This window comes from Oncorhynchus mykiss, chromosome 2 (assembly GCF_013265735.2).
Source record: "Oncorhynchus mykiss isolate Arlee chromosome 2, USDA_OmykA_1.1, whole genome shotgun sequence".
NCBI classification, from domain to species: Eukaryota; Metazoa; Chordata; class Actinopteri; order Salmoniformes; family Salmonidae; genus Oncorhynchus; species Oncorhynchus mykiss.
Window position 1 is genome coordinate 32,412,702 of NC_048566.1, and position 18,104 is coordinate 32,430,805.

The window sequence follows — 18,104 nt, forward strand, 5'->3', positions numbered from 1 at the left end:
GGACTTCCTGACGGGCCGCCCCCACCTACAGACAGAAACTAAAACAAGAGGCTCCCACGCTGAGGTCTGTCCAACGCTGGTCCGACCAAGCTGACTCCACACTCCAAGACTGCTTCCACCACGTGGACTGGGACATGTTTCGTATTGCGTCAGACAACAACATTGACGAATACGCTGATTCGGTGTGTGAGTTCATTAGAACGTGCGTTGAAGATGTCGTTCCCATAGCAACGATTAAAACATTCCCTAACCAGAAACCGTGGATTGATGGCAGCATTCGCGTGAAACTGAAAGCGCGAACCACTGCTTTTAATCAGGGCAAGGTGTCTGGTAACATGACCGAATACAAACAGTGCAGCTATTCCCTCCGCAAGGCTATCAAACAAGCTAAGCGTCAGTACAGAGACAAAGTAGAATCTCAATTCAACGGCTCAGACACAAGAGGCATGTGGCAGGGTCTACAGTCAATCACGGACTACAGGAAGAAATCCAGCCCAGTCACGGACCAGGATGTCCTGCTCCCAGGCAGACTAAATAACTTTTTTGCCCGCTTTGAGGACAATGCAGTGCCACTGACACGGCCTGCAACGAAAACATGCGGTCTCTCCTTCACTGCAGCCGAGGTGAGTAAGACATTTAAACGTGTTAACCCTCGCAAGGCTGCAGGCCCAGACGGCATCCCCAGACGGCATGCATGCGCAGACCAGCTGGCCGGTGTGTTTACGGACATATTCAATCAATCCCTATACCAGTCTGCTGTTCCCACATGCTTCAAGAGGGCCACCATTGTTCCTGTTCCCAAGAAAGCTAAGGTAACTGAGCTAAACGACTACCGCCCCGTAGCACTCACTTCCGTCATCATGAAGTGCTTTGAGAGACTAGTCAAGGACCATATCACCTCCACCCTACCTGACACCCTAGACCCACTACAATTTGCTTACCGCCCAAATAGGTCCACAGATGATGCAATCTCAACCACACTGCACACCGCCCTAACCCATCTGGACAAGAGGAATACCTATGTGAGAATGCTGTTCATTGACTACAGCTCGGCATTCAACACCATAGTACCCTCCAAGCTCGTCATCAAGCTCGAGACCCTGGGTCTCGACCCCGCCCTGTGCAACTGGGTACTGGACTTCCTGACGGGCCGCCCCCAGGTGGTGAGGGTAGGTAACAACATCTCCTCCCCGCTGATCCTCAACACTGGGGCCCCACAAGGGTGCGTTCTGAGCCCTCTCCTGTACTCCCTGTTCACCCACGACTGCGTGGCCACGCACGCCTCCAACTCAATCATCAAGTTTGCGGACGACACAACAGTGGTAGGCTTGATTACCAACAACGACGAGACGGCCTACAGGGAGGAGGTGAGGGCCCTTGGAGTGTGGTGTCAGGAAAATAACCTCACACTCAACGTCAACAAAACTAAGGAGATGATTGTGGACTTCAGGAAACAGCAGAGGGAACACCCCCCTATCCACATCGATGGAACAGTAGTGGAGAGGGTAGCAAGTTTTAAGTTCCTCGGCATACACATCACAGACAAACTGAATTGGTCCACTTACACAGACAGCATTGTGAAGAAGGCGTAGCAGCGCCTCTTCAACCTCAGGAGGCTGAAGAAATTTGGCTTGTCACCAAAAGCACTCACAAACTACTACAGATGCACAATCGAGAGCATCCTGGCGGGCTGTATCACCGCCTGGTACGGCAACTGCTCCGCCCTCAACCGTAAGGCTCTCCAGAGGGTGGTGAGGTCTGCACAACGCATCACCGGGGGCAAACTACCTGCCCTCCAGGACACCTACACCACCCGATGTCACAGGAAGGCCATAAAGATCATCAAGGACATCAACCACCCGAGCCACTGCCTGTTCACCCCGCTATCATCCAGAAGGCGAGGTCAGTACAGGTGCATCAAAGCTGGGACCGAGAGACTGAAAAACAACTTCTATCTCAAGGCCATCAGACTGTTAAACAGCCACCACTAACATTGAGTGGCTGCTGCCAACACACTGACACTGACTCAACTCCAGCCACTTTAATAATGGGAATTGATGGGAAATGATGTAAATATATCACTAGCCACTTTAAACAATGCTACCTTATATAATGTTACTTACCCTACATTATTCATCTCATATGCATACGTACATACTGTACTCTATATCATCGACTGTATCCTTATGTAATACATGTATCACTAGCCACTTTAAACTATGCCACTTTGTTTACATACTCATCTCATTTGTACATACTGTACTCGATACCATCTACTGTATCTTGCCTATGCTGCTCTGTACCATCACTCATTCATATATCCTTATGTACATATTCTTTATCCCCTTACACTGTGTACAAGACAGTAGTTTTGGAATTGTTAGTTAGATTACTTGTTGGTTATTACTGCATTGTCGGAACTAGAAGCACAAGCATTTCGCTACACTCGCATTAACATCTGCTAACCATGTGTATGTGACAAATACAATTTGATTTGATTTGATTTAGTAATAGTAGGCAACAACACATCTGCCATGCTGATCCTTAACACTGGGGCCCCTCAGGGGTGTGTACTTAGTCCCCTCCTGTATTCCCTGTTCACACACGACTGCGTGGTTCATTAAGTTTGCTGACAATACAACAGTGGTAGGCTTGATGTAAGGCTTGATCACCGACAACGATGAGACGGCTTATAGGGAAGAGGTCAGAGAACTGTCAGTGTGGTGCCAGGACAACAACCTCTCCCTCTATGTGAGCAAGACAAAGGAGCTGATCGTGGACTACAGGAAAAGGCGGGCCGAACAGGCCCCCATTAACATCAACGGGGCTGTAGTGGAGCGGGTTGAGAGTTTCAAGTTCCTTGGTGTCCACATCACCAATGAACTATCATGGTCCAAACATACCAAGACAGTTGTGAAGAGGGTGCAATAAAACCTTTTCCTCCTCAGGAGACTGAAAATATTTGACATGGGTCCCCAGATCCTCAAAAGGTTATACAGATGCACCATCTAGAGCATCCTGACCAGTTTCATCACCGCCTGGTATGGCAACTGCTCGGCATCTGACCGTAAGGCACTACAGAGGGTAGTGTGTAAAGGCCCAGTACATCACCGGGGCCAGGCTTCCTGCCATCCAGGACATATATAATAGGCGGTGTCAGAGGAAAGCCCAGAAAATTGTCAGAGACTCCAGTCACTCAAGTTATAGACTGTTTTCTCTGCTACCGCACACCAAGCGGTACCGGAGTGCCAAGTCTAGGACCAAAAGGCTCCTCAACAGCTTCTACCCCCAAGCCATTAGACTGCTGAACAATACATAAAAATCACCACCGGACAATTTACATTGACCCCCCCAACCCCCTGTACACTGCTGCTACTCACCGTTTGTTTGTTACCTATGCATAGTCACTTCTCCCCCACCTACATGTACAGGTTGCCTCAGCTAGCCTGTACCCCCGCACACTGACTCGATACCGGTGCCCCCTGTATATAGCCTCGTTATTCTTATTGTGTTACTTTTTATTATTACTTTTTATTTTAGCCTTCTTGGTAAATATTTTCTTCTTCTTGAACTGCACTGTTGGTTAAGGGCTTGTAAGTAACATTTCACGGTAAAGTTGATTTGACTGTGTATAGACACACATTAACACTGTGGCAGTTGAAATAATGCATTTGTGACTCTCAAAATAGTTACACAGTAAATGGAATGACCACCTATGCATGCAACGTGAAACAAATTATTAAAGGTAAAAGTAAACCATTGACATTAAACACAATGGTGGATGTCAAAACACTAGATTCGCCTATAACCACTGCAAGGGGTGGAATTGTCCTCAAAGATGGGTGTTGCCTGGTCTCCAAGTTAGAATCCACAAAGAACGCTGTGTTCTGGCTGGATTGGTATTCTTAGTAACATAACATGCACCACCCACTGCTTCCTTCCGGTATGTTATGAGTTGGAATTCTTGGGAACATGTTACACCCCTACTGTAGGGAATATTTGTCTCTGGACTGCACTGTTGTCCTCTCACAGAGGGTGGGAAAACAGGCCCTATCTGGAATGGCCCACTATGCCCTCACATCTGAGGTTACTGCCCTCCCTGAGACTACAATGTACTGAGAAAAGGGACAGTTAAAATGTATCTCTTGTGCCAATAAGTTTGAAAAAGTAAACTTATACTGAACAAAAATATAAACGCAACATGTAAAGTGTTGATCCCATGTTTCATGAGCTGAAATACACGATCCCAGAAATGTTCCATACGCACAAAAATCTTATTTCTCTCAAATTTTCTGCACAAATTTGTTTATATCCCTGTTAGTGAGCATTTCTCCTTTGCCAAAATAATGCTTTCACCTGACAGGTGTGGCATATAAGATGATTAAATAGCAGATTGTAGACAGCTTGTATGTCATCGTGTGGGCAAGCGGTTTGCTGATGTCAACGTTGTGAACAGAGTTCCCCATGATGGTGGGGTTATGGTTTGGGCAGGCATAAGCTATGTACAATGAACACAGTTGCATTTTATCGATGGCAATTTATGCACAGAGATACCTTGACGATATCCCGAGGCCCATTGTCGTGCCATTCATCCACTGCCATCACCTTATGTTTCAGCATTATAATGCATGGCCCCATGTTGCAAGGATCTGTACACAATTCCTGGAAGTTGAAAATGTCCCAGTTCTTCCATGGCTTGCATACTCACCAGACATGTCAGCCATTGAGCATGTTTGGGATGCTCTGGAACGATGTGTACGACAGCGTGTTCCAGTTCCTGCCAATATCCAGAAACTTCACACAGCCATTGAAGAGGAGTGGGACAACCTTCCACAGGACCACAATCACCAGCCTGATCAACTCTATGCAGAAGAGATGTGTCTGGCGGCATGAAGCAAATGGTGGTCACACCAGATACTGACTGGTTTTCTGATGCACACCCCTACCTTTCTTTTAAGGTATCTGTGACCAACAAATACATGTCTGTATTCTCAGTCATGTCAAATCCAAAGATTAGTGCTTGATGCATTTTTTTCAATTTACTGATTTCCTTATACGAACTGTAACTCAGTAAAATCTTTGAAATTGTTGCATGTTGCATTTATATTTTTGTTCAGTGTAAAATTAATTTGGCCTTAATGTTGGTAAATGTGGAACAAGTTATTCAGTTGAAGGCAAGGTAGTCCAAAAGTGGAACAGCAAATTATTCCTACAAAGGCAAGACAGTCTAATGCAAGATTAACATTTCAACTGACAAAGACAATGAATGTGCTTTACATTTGAGGACATGACACAGTGTACCATGTGGATGAGATGTGAGCTCAGCCCCATGGCCATGCAACTCTGAGTGTGTGGGATTGGGTTCAGAGTTCACACTGAGGTGGCATGTATTACAGCACTACGAGAACTGGGCAAACTCTAGAATTCCCAAGGCTATACTCTGGCCCTGCACTACATCTCATGTCATATTAATCCAAAGTACCAGTGCACCATTTGATTCGGAAGTAAAATGGACTGCTTATAAGATTAGTCTCCATTCTCTCTGCTGTCACAGATAAACTTCTGTGTCAGCTGACTTCTGGGAAACTGTTGCTTTTTAAGTTTCAGGGGCAGGACTCAGTTGGCTGTTGCTAAGGGGAAGTGGAGAAACTTTCAGCCAATCCCCAACTTTGCTTTATTGAAAAGCCAGCCCACTTGTAGAAGTTACATAAACTTGCAAATAGCCTAAATCCAAAATCTTGTTGAGAAAAAAAAGAGTTTTTTGCGAGAAAAGCTTTAGTGAATTAAAGATAGTGACCTGATTTAAAATTAAAATAAGCTTTTAGCCTGTTGTGGTTATAGTCTGAGACATTCCTTGATGTTAAAGTTAGGCCTGAATGGGGAGGGTAAAACTTCCACATTCCAGAAAGAGAAGACTACAAACTACTTATAGCATATACAATACAAAGTAGTTGATGGCATAGAAACAAACCTGTTACCAACATGCTCTAAACCTGTACAACTTTACAGGTGACAAACCTCTGCTGTGCAGTGTTGACTTTATGCACAGGCAGGAAATGGCGATAGAGAACAAAGGTAAAATCTGGGACACCTTATCTAGTGCACTACCTATTTTTCTTTCCTCCGGTAAAGTCTGTTTTAACATACTGTAGGTAAACATGCCCTCAAAAGGCACATTTATAGAATGCTTCTCTTGCAACCAACTGGGTGAAGAGAAGAACATCACATATATGCTAGTAGTCCACTCCTGAGCTACAGGTATTTGATTCTGTGTTGGTAGTTGGCTAGTTTCATGGGTGTGACCAGGCAGAGACGAGGCATGATTAAGAAACACCCTAGACAAAACAAGAACAGAGATTTTTTTAAATGTAACATAGTTATTATTACACAAATACCAAAAGAGTTTTCCAGGCTGGTCCTTGTGCGTGCATATGAAGATGCACATAGGGTTTTATATGACGCACATTTGTTTCAAAAAACGTTATGCCTGTATGATCAAACATTCCAAATAATCATAAAGACTATAGGTCACATTGTGTGCACTAAATTGGCAGGTATGACACAACATGTCACCTGACTGAGCACTTCAGTTACATTGCAGTACAGGCTCACAAGGGATGTGTTCATATAGAAAATTCACTCATATACAAGTACATATTGCACAAAGACAGTGGGCGCGTAAGGTCTCGGAGAACTGGTCTACACTGAAGACGATGAGCAGACTGGTCTTTCCACATGCTCCATCTCCCACTATGAGCAGCTTCTTCTCAAATGCTGCCATTACTGGCCAATAGGTAGCTAGATGGTTGTTTCCAGATAACGTCTCGTTCTCACGCTTGAATTGCATGCCAGTTAGTTAACATTAAGGCTAGATCCCAACAGTGTTTGAGGGGGAGGACTGTGTTAGTCTGCAAAGTCCTCCTGACTTAAGAGTCTGGAAAGTCTCTGTGTCTTTCTCACTCAAAAACCAGCATGGCCATCAACTCACAGCCCCCCCGAGCGCTGTCCCCATCCAAAACAACTTTAGGAGTTTTATCCAGATCAGTGTGTCACAGCTCTCCCTAGCTGTATACCACTTGAGTCGCATCAGGCAGGCCAGTACTGCATAGGGTGGATGGCCTGAACACTGAAGTATGTGTGACGTGAAGCCAATCTGTTACAAGTTACACTGGAACTCGGCCCAACTCCACAAGGTGGGGAAAAGGACGCTCAGTTCCCTCAGTTGAAACTTGTGCCCCGCCTCAGTTTTAGTTTTATGTCCCTATATAAAAATAACAAAAAAGGTCAAATGATTGATTTGTCGGTTGGCGCAAAATTTGCATCTCTGCTGCAATGTGTCAGCACAATAGACACATCGCACCGCGGTGTGTATAGGGGGGCCATGGAAAGCCACTGTGGTGGTTAAGTTTGACTCCTTTTGGTTTCCATAAAAAGTGTGGAAAATGCTTCTCATCTCTGGTAGGCTAAGTGAATAACGTGATCTGTAATATTAGATTTTGATATATAAGGGCAGGGTCAAATTTACCATTGAAGCTGTTTCACTCATCTCTGCCTCACGCCCCACCACCACAGTTAGCTTCTAAGCTAGCTGTGAAAAGTGTCAGTATTATTTGCCTTAGCCTATTTAGCTAGCTCTAACCAGATAACCTGCCACTGCCATAATGGATATTATAAATTGGCTTCGCCAAAAGGAAAAGGAGAGCAAGTACCAGCAGCAGCATCAAACCCCCGAAGCTGCCGCCAAGCCCAGCAGCAACGATACTACCGAGCGTCAGGTGCAGAGCCTACCCGCCATTCCACAAGCTCCCCCAGGATAATGGCTCCACAGGCCCCTCCAACTCTGACTGTTCCTGACGATCTTGGAAGAGCCCAGGTAAGTCTACACTCTTAGAAAAAAGTTTGCATGTTGCATGTTTGCATGCATGAATAACTAGGCTATTACTTTCAGCATTTAGTTTGTAATATTTTGGTAAGACAGCTGTGTGTACTGCTGCATTCACGTAGGCTGGTTGTAATAGGTGAATTATTATATAAATATTCATTACCAAAACGGCCTCGCTTTAGTGTATAGGGCATTGTCCATTGTGCTGATACAACGCAACGGGGGCTACAGATTTCACGCCTACCTGTGACTTCAAAAGCACTCGATGGTCTCGGAGTCTCAGCATTTGAACTTTATGTTTATTGTGGCATAGCGTGATAAGTAGAATTCAATAGAATTCCAAATGCAAGAAACCCCAAAAATTATGCCCCTCACTGATTTCAACTGCCCTAAGACTTCGACACACATCAGCCGATCTTGGCAGTTGAACTGAACAAGTGTGCTTGCATACGCCCTTAAACAACCTTTGCTAAAAAAGAGAAACGTGGCAATACTGTTTGTCCATTTTGAGACGCCATAGCCAATATACACTTCCACATACAGTGGGGCAAAAAAGTATTTAGTCAGCCACCAATTGTGCAAGTTCTACAACTTAAAAAGATGAGAGAGGCCTGTAATTTTCATCATAGGTACACTTCAACTATGACAGACAAAATTAGAAAAAAAATCCAGAAAATCACATTGTAGGATTTTTAATGAATTTATTTTCAAATTATGGTGGAAAATAAGTATTTGGTCAATAACAAAAGTTTATCTCAATACTTTGTTATATACCCTTTGTTGGCAATGACAGAGGTCAAATGTTTCTCAGAACAAGAATAGACTGACGAGTTTCAGAAGAAAGTTATTTGTTTCTGGCCATTTTGAGCCTGTAATCAAACCCACAAATGCTGATACTCCAGATACTCAACTAGTCTAAAGGCTAGTTTTATTGCTTCTTTAAATCAGCAGTTTTCAGCTGTGCTAACATATTTGCAAAAGGGTTTTCTAATGATCAATTAGCCTTTTAAAATAATAAACTTGGATTAGCTAACACAACGTGCCATTGGAACACAGGAGTGATGGTTGCTGATAATGGGCCTCTATATGCCTATGTAGATATTCCATTTAAATAATCTGCTGTTCTCAGCTACAATAGTCATTTAAAACATCAACAATGTCTACACTGTATTTCTGATCAATCTAATATTTTAATGGACAAAAAAATAGCTTCAAGAACAAGGACATTTCTAAGTGACCCCAAACTTTTGAACGGTACATATATATTTTTTATATTTGAGATTCTTCAAAGTAGCCACCCTTTGCCTTGATGACAGCTTTGCACACTCTTGGCATTATCTCAACCAGTTTCACCTGGAATGCTTTTCCAACAGTCTTGAAGGAGTTCCTACATATGCAGAGCACTTCTTGGCTGCTTTTCCTACACTCTGCGGTCCGACTCATCCCAAACCATCTCAATTTGGTCGAGGTCGGGGGATTGTGGAGGCCAGGTCATCGGATGCAGCATTCCATCACTCTCCTTGATAAAATAACCCTTACACAGCCTGGAGGTGTTGTGTCATTGTCCTGCTGAAAAACAAATGATAGTGGAACTAAGCCCAAACCAGATGGGATGGCGTATTGCTGCAGACCCCCCTTGTCACAACACAACTGATTGGCTCAAACGCATTAAGAAGGAAAGAAATTCCACAAATTACCTTTTAAGAAGGCACACCTGCATTCCATTATGAAGCTGATTGGGAGAATGCCAAGAGTGTGCAAAGCTGTCATCAAGGCAAAGGGTGGCTACTTTGAAGAATCTCAAATATATTTTGATTTGTTTAACACTTGGTTACTACATGATTCCATGTGTTATTTCATAGTTGATGTCTTCACAATTATTCTACAATGTAGAAAAATGTAAAAATAAAAAGCCCTTGAATGAGTGTAGGTGTTCTAAAACGTTTGATCGTTTGTGTGTGTGTTATACAGTTGAAGTGGGTAGTTGACATACACCTGAGCCAAATACATTTAAACTCAGTTTTTCACAATTCCTGACATTTATTCCTAGTAAATATTCCCTGTCGTAGGTCAATTAGGATCACCACTTTATTTTAAGAATGTGAAATGTCCGAATAATAGTAGAATCATTTTTTTCATTCATCACATTCCCAGTGGGCCAGAAGTTACCACACTCATTTAGTATTTGGTATCATAGCCTTAAAATGGTTTAACTTGGTTCAAATGTTTTGGGTAGCCTTCCACAAGCTTCCTACAATATGTTGGATGAATTTTGGCCCATTCCTCCTGACAGAGCTGGTGTAACTGAGTCAGGTTTGTAGGCCACCTTGCTCGCACACACTTTTTCAGTTCTGTCCACAAATTTTCTATGATGTCAATTAGCCTATCCGAAGCTTCTAAAGCCATGATGTAATTTTCTGGGATTTTCCAAGCTGTTTAAAGGCACAGTCATCTTAGTGTATGTAAACTTCTGACCCACTGGAATTATGATACAGTGAATTATTAGTGAAATAATCTGTCTGTAAACAATTGTTGGAAAAATTACTTGTGTCATGCACAAAGTAGATGTCCTAATCGACTTGCCAAAAGTATAGTTTATTAACAAGACATGTTTGAATGGTTGAAAAACGAATTTTAATGACTCCAACCTAAGTGTATATAAACTACCGACTTCAACTGTATATTATATATATTATTTTAGGCCTATATTTATTTTGTTTGCAACTATAGTTGAAGTGTTTCCTATTTACCTTTTTAGATTTGATACATGCATATTTTATTACATGCTTAATTGAACATTTGCATAGGTTCTAAATAAAATAAATAATCAAATATGAGTAAGTACCTTTTTATTTGTTGAGTATAATTCAAAATGTAATAATAAATAGGCTTTTACATGTGGTCATTTTATATAAACTATTTATTCATTGAATTTACAGAAAATGTGCTATATCGTGATATGTATCGTTATCGGGATATTAAATGACCTATAATCGGGATATGAGATTTTGGCCATATCGCCCAGCCCTACTAGCAAACACAACTGATTTAAACTAATTGCATTTTTAATTGAAAATCATGACTAGTTGATTATTAGAGTCAGGGTTTACCTGGAGCTGGGTCAAAAGTGTGACACCAAATCAAGCCCCCAAGGACTGGAGTTGCCCAGGCCTGAGTAGCAAGTGCTTGGCAATGCCCACATGAACTAGCCCGTTGGTGACGGTAAACATGGTGGCTTCCAACGTCATTATCAGGAGGGTTAGGAGAGGTCTGATGTGAGCACCAGTCACCATGGAGAGGGCCTACTATGATTCCTCATAAGACCTCTATGGGTGTGTGTTTGTGCTGTAACCAGAGACGACAGAGGAGATCTGAACAAACAGAACTACCCCCCCCCACCCCCCACACACACACACACACACACAGGGATCATGACTAAGCGCAACATAACCCTTTGAAAGGATTCCCTAAATTGAGGCTTGAAATAGCTGCATCCCTCCCCCACAACAACACTGTTCACATTAAATTAGATTAAAGTACAAAGTATGTTTAATCTAGCACAGTGGTTCCCAAACGTTCTATAGTCCCGTACCCCTTCAAACATTCAACCTCCAGCTGCGTACCCCTTCTAGCACCAGGGTGAGCACACTCAAATGTTGTTTTGCCATCATTGTTAGCCTGCCACACACACACACACACACACACACAATACATTTATTAAACATAAGAATGAATATGAGAATGAGTGTGAGTTTGTCACAAAAAAAAACGTGTCAACACTTTGCCCCTTGATAACCAGCGCACTTCTTTCTGTATGTTGTAAAAGCGTTACATGGCCGCTGCCCATATCATTGCATAGTGCAGAAAATACATGAGCGTTCAGGGGCCTTGCTTTAACAAAGTAACAGAGTTAACCATTTTCACTGTAGTGTCCAAAACATATTTCAAGCTGTCAGGCATTCCCTTGGCAGCAAGAGCCTCTCGGTGGATGCTGCAGTATACCCAAGTAGCGTCGGGAGCAGCTGCTTGCACGCATGTTACCACTCCACTATGTCTCCCTGTCATGGCTTTTGCGCCATCAGTACAGATACCAACACGTCCATTTGATGTCACAAAGCTGTACAGTACTTTCAAAATATCCTCTCCTGTTGTTCTGGTTTCCAGTGGTTTGCAGAAGAGGATGTCTTCCTTAATTGACCCCCCATAAACGTAACAGACATATACCAGGAGCTGTGCCAGGCCTGCCAGGTCTGTTGACTCATCCAGCAGTAATGCATAGAATTCACTGGTTGTATGCGAAGCAGTAATTGTTTCAAAACATCTCCTGCCAGGTCACTGATGCATCATGAAACAGCGTTGTTAGATGAAGGCATTGTCTGTATAGTTTTTTTGGCTTTTCCCCCCAGCCATATCCACGGCAGCAGGAAGAATTAAGTCCTCCGTAATAGTATGGGGCTTGCCTGTCCTAGCCACTTGGTAGTTGACCATATAGGATGCTTCTAGCCCCTTCTTATTAATGGCATCTGTTACTTTTATATACACGTCTTACTACTCAAAAGTAGTCTTCATTCTAGCTAAAAAAACTTGTGGCTTTTTTTTCAAATTGGCATGTTTTGTTTCTAAATGTCTGCGCAAGAGTGAAGGTTTCATCGAGTTGTGAGATATGTGCAAAAGTACTAACACACTGTGGCTGAGGGTTAGGGTTACTCCCAATATAAGTGAACCCCAAATCAATGAAGTTCTCATCATATTTGCACCTCTACAATGGTCCAACGTCCCAACAGGTTTGGTGCTTTCCCGGGTAAGAGGGCAGTAGCGCATTGGTTGCATCAGATTCACAACTGTCAGTGTCCTTGCTAGCTGGGCTAACAACAAATGTAGAATTACTGATGCTAGCATCGGATGTGCTCCCGGAGTCTCCTCTTCACTGTTGACGTTGAGACTGGTGTTTTGCGGGTACTATTTAATGACGCTGCCAGTTGAGGACTTGTGAGGCGTCTGTATCTTAAACTAGACACTAATGTGCTTGTACTCTTGCTCAGTTGTGCACCGGGGCCTCCCACTCCTCTTTCTATTCTTGTTAGAGCCAGTTTGTGCTGTTCTGTGAAGGGAGTAGTACACAGCATTGTACCAGATCTTCAGTTTCTTACATGGAATAGCCTTCATTTATCAGAACAATAATAGACTGACAAGTTTCAGAAGAAAGATATTTGCTTCTGGCCATTTTGAGTCTGTAATCGAACCCACTAATGCTCCAGATACTCAACTAGTCTAAAGACCAGTTTTATTGCTTCTTTAAAATCAGCACAACAGTTTCAGCTGTGCTAACGTAATTGCAAAAGGGTTTCCTAATGATCAATTAGCCTTTTAAAATGATACACTTGGATTAGCTAACACAACGTGCCATTGGAACACAGGAGTGATGGTTGCTGATAATGGGCCTCTGTACACCTATGTAGATATTCCATAAAAAATCTGCCGTTTCCAGCTACAATAGTCATTTACAAAATGAACAATGTCTACACTGTATTTCTGATCAATTTGATGTTATTTTAATGGACAAAAAAGTGCTTTTCTTTCAAAAACAAGAACATTTAAGTGACCCCAAACTTTTGAACAGTTGTGTGTGTATATATACACACACACACACTTGTTTTTTGTTCATGTGAATCACATTTGTATTTGGCATACCCCGGACAGCATTGAGCATACATACCCCAGTTTGGGAATTCCTGCTCTAGCATATTGTTTTTTCCATACCACCTTTCATTACCAAAGAAAATCCTCTTTATCCGAAATATGGCATGCTCTGACACAGGTAATGTGAATTTGATCCAAGATTAGCCTAGGTGAGACTAGTGAGTCTTCTACAGTGTAGTCATGTCATCTTCTCATTGACAACCTCATAAATGACACATTTTACATTTGGAGAACTGTTCTTATGAGACAGAGTGCAAACACAAAAGTGAACTCTCATTTCCCCTCAACTTGCATCACTACGCTCTGGGATATCTCCAACTTCCCTTGGGTCCAGCAGAGGTCAAACAATACCTGCTCTGTGGCTGATTTCCATAGCTGTCTAAAAGCATGCCCGATTAGATAGGCCAGCAATGTGCAATGCTTCCTTCCGCCATGAGCCCCCCCTCGCTCCAGTTCTCCTCCTTAAGCTTTAGGTGAAAGCCTCAGCTACAATAACCAGTCTGGTTCTGACCGTTCTACATGTATACACTATCAGTGACGGACATATGCAAAGAAAGAACAGGGGTAATTTCCGGGCTGTCGCTCAGTCATTTTATGGCCTATGTGCAAGAGGATTTCAATGACGTAATTTTATTTTGCATATCATTAAATTAATTGAGACTGGATGCATTACATCTTGTGGCACTCGGTGATAAAATACTGCTTTGGTATCAGACATGATTAAATATGCAGAAGAAACTCAAGTTGGTAAATTAGTGTGAGCAACAAAGGATGTGGTTAATATTTGCTTCAACTGTTGCAAAGCTATGATTGTGGCGCAGACAGAGCAGTCAGATGCATTATGTGGAAAAATCTCAAACTTAATAGCTAAAAAGGTGGTCACTGACGTTATGCAACATTGTAAAAGATCTTTGGACTGCTGTTAACTTATTTTATTGACAACTCAGAGGTTGAGGCACCCAAGAGGTTCTGGTGGACTTGATACCGTGGTGGAGGTCTGCCTATGACACACATATAGGCGTGGTTACCACAGAAGTTTAATTTCTAGGAAATAACCTCACAGTGCATGTTCGGGGATATGGTGTGAATAAACACACTTAACTGTGTGTGTGTAGATGACTATGTACACCACAGGAATTAATTTGTGTATGGGTTTACTTTTCAGCTCCAGAAACTAGCACAGTGCAGACGTCACTGCTGTCTTTTCACAAAATCTCCCTCCCTTCCGAGAAGTAGTCTCAAAAGTTCACAGCAAGTTAACCGTCAAACTTCTGCTTTGAGACAATTGCAGCCACAAAGTGAATAAAGTCACATCCTTTATTCATTGCAGTCACAAAAGTGAATAAAGTTGCATGATTTTATCCTTTAAATCATTTAACTTCAGGAGATTACAGGAATTTGCCAGCAATAATTTGGAAATGAAACACTTCAAATACAAATCAGCATAGTCTTGAGAATGGAATTTTCAATTGACTTTCAAACAGGTCCCCCCTTCCCCCTCCCAGTAAAGCCTAGTGCAACAGTCACAAGATTTCATTAACCAGGAAGTCACATTGCAACCACACACATGCATTGCCAGGCAAGACTGGAAAATCTACCCCAAGGAACAGGAATAAGGACTTATGAATGTGGTGTAGGGGAGATAGGGGCTTTATGACATACATGCATGTCATAAAGACCCTAAGGCAATTCATTGCATATAAAATAAATCCTTTCTGCTGTAAGCACTTTCCATTGTCAATGCCCATAACCTGGGTATACCTTCTTAGTTGAATTCTAAGGCCCTCAGTGGTCAGTTCAATGCAGGTTCTGCCTTTCTTACACCAATCCCTGTATGTACATGTATGACTAATATCACAAGGACTAGAAACAAGTCATTTGAGCCAAATTTATGGTCAGAGGCAGAACTTTGCCATTGTGAATTATAGCTATTAGCTAGTGCTTTTCCATCTTGATTACTTAAAAAGAGAGTTGACAGTTTGCAGATGAATTAACTTTGTACGAGTCTAAATTCAACTATACATTTATTACAAAAATAAAATGTCTGTACTTTTTACATTAAATAAAAGCGCCATTTAACAAGTCCATTATATTTAAGAAGTCAGATGAATATATTTGGAGACTGTTACCAAATATCCTCAAATGACCCCTCAAATAAAAAAAGGCACCAAAATGTTGATGCGGGGAAAAAAGCAAACTTGAGCTTGACACCAAAGCACCGTCCCAATTCAGTCCATCACTATAATCCAACAGACTGACCCTCTTCTTTGACTAAGCAGGACATCACTGGGTACTCATTCCAACCATGGTGCTGTCAAGGATTTCAGAGAACTTGCGGGCATAGTCCATTTTCTTCGTTGAAAAAAGTAACAGGTAAGTATTGTTCAATTCACCTGATCAACATGGCAAGTGTTGCCCCAATCCCAGCAACTCCAGCAAAGGCTAGGAGGGTGTTCCTTACCGAGGACTCAGGATCTTGAACATGAAAGAACTCTACAAATCCATCCTGAGAGGGAGACAAAAGGCAAAGTTTGGTTCATGATTAGCTACTGAACAAGTAAACTAAATAAGATTAACTATCCTCAGATTAGCTCACATTTTCAAATGACTAATGGAACACATAGATGACTCACCCAAGCATTGTTTTTGACCAGCCAGTCCCTTTGGTCAGAGAGGAGGTATGTGGCAATCTCTTGGCCCACCAAATCAACGCAGTGTCCCCTGCCACTCTCCTTCAGGTGCTGGCTCACCACTGCGCCAAATGCCACCAGGCTGGCGATGCGACCCCAGTTCGTGATCCCATCACTGAACATGGTCTTGGCCACAGAATTGACGACGCTCATGTCATCGCATCGATCATCCAGGTCAAGTTTGACGACCATACCTAAAAATACATTTAAAATCTAGATCTGAGTAAAACGAACTAAACTTATTACTGATAATATTGCTATGTTATTAACCAAGTTAGCGCATAATGAGCTCAGTACCACTGTTAAACAGAAAATTAGGATATACAGTACCATAAGGATCTATAGAGATCATTACTGTAAATCTACGTACCCTTGTATGCATATCGGTGCTTTGCTATTACGTCCTCCACCACTCGCTTCATGGTCGTAAGAGGCTTGCTTTGCTTCCATCGAGGCTGAGACAGTCCTGTGTAGTCCCCCAAAAAATTCTCAATGAGTTGTCTGATATCATGTTCCAATACTTCATCGCCCGATGGACAATTCGATAGTTCAGGCCCACATTCTGACGCCATCTGAGGAGTGCAGGGCAAAGAATCGTCATTGTTGCTTCGGTCTGACAAATGATTATCGAGGACGTTGCTTTTCACGACATTCACTCCTAACGTCGTGGGTCGTGGTGGAGTATCGCCGGTCCCATTTCCCAAGTCCACTTTAGACTTCGGTGACGCCGCAGCACATACGGCCCCGTCGAAATAGTACAAAGGGCTAGCATCATCAGCTAGGTACGAAGATCCTCCATTTTGAAAATGCAACATCGTAGTTGTGGCTCGTGCAATCGACTTCGACAGACTCATCTTGGCTTAACGTTTAGATAAAGAAACAAGCGTTTGATAAATAAATAAAATATACACTTCTAGCTGTTATTTTACGAAAAGCTAGCGGTTAGCTACTTTGTTGCTCAAATATCACCCATCGTTGACTGCTAACTACAACAGTGAGTCTGGTGCGGAAATGACCAACCTTTTGTCGTGTAATGTTTGAAAAGACAAGTGGGAGGGACTTCGACTGCCTATCCCATTGGGCACCCTCTTCCTTGAATTAGCTTTACAAATATATCTATATATGTTTTTCCAATAACATTCAGATAAAAACATCCACGAAGAGAGGATATAAAAATGCATTCTCTCTGCATTGAACGGTAAAGATAAATACATGTTACGTTTTGATTGGCTGGGAGTGTACACTTTGCTATATCCCTTCAGAGACAATTGATAAATAGTTAATGCGGAATTCTGCTGTCCCCTGGTGGCCAATGACGGATTGTGATCATATACTTTGTATGTAACTTATCAACATATAAAGTGGAGGTATCCTTCCCTGTGTAGCTAGAGAGTGTGTTGGTTATTGTTTTCTGTTGTAAACAGGACTGGTGATCAAATCAATAATGTGAGAAGAACATTGAACATTCAACAAGTAATTGATATTAATGTAAAAGTTTATTTCAAATACTGACAAATTCACTCCATTACTTCCACACAACTGAAACATTATTAGTATTCATGTACTTTCTCCAGCTCCACAATCAGCATATCCTTATGTAAACCCCCAGTTATTGGGAGCAAGGGTGCTCCAGATATCCCTGCAGTTATCTTGGGCCAGGATAAACTTTTGTTGTAGTTATGCAGTGAGTGAGAATGTTAAAACATCTTTACTGTATGCTAAACAAAAACAGGTTAGGTAAGCAGCACAAGGTACTTAAGAGCACACAGTCATTTTCACTTGTTTACATTCTGGCGCATACTTATCATAGTTGAACAGAAGACATGGTATTT

General features: G+C 42.3%; 1 protein-coding gene across 1 annotated transcript; it reads right to left on the minus strand.

Moving 5' to 3' along the window:
* Window positions 1-14,885: 14,885 nt before the first annotated feature.
* On the minus strand, window positions 14,886-17,281 carry LOC110487180 (induced myeloid leukemia cell differentiation protein Mcl-1 homolog). Its single transcript, XM_021559104.2, has 3 exons — window positions 16,643-17,281; window positions 16,216-16,466; window positions 14,886-16,088 (listed from the first exon to the last, which is right to left on the minus strand). Exons 1-3 carry the CDS (start codon window positions 17,124-17,126, stop codon window positions 15,972-15,974), a joined length of 852 nt encoding a protein of 283 aa, XP_021414779.2. The 5' UTR covers window positions 17,127-17,281; the 3' UTR covers window positions 14,886-15,971.
* Between the last annotated feature and the right edge of the window lie 823 nt (window positions 17,282-18,104).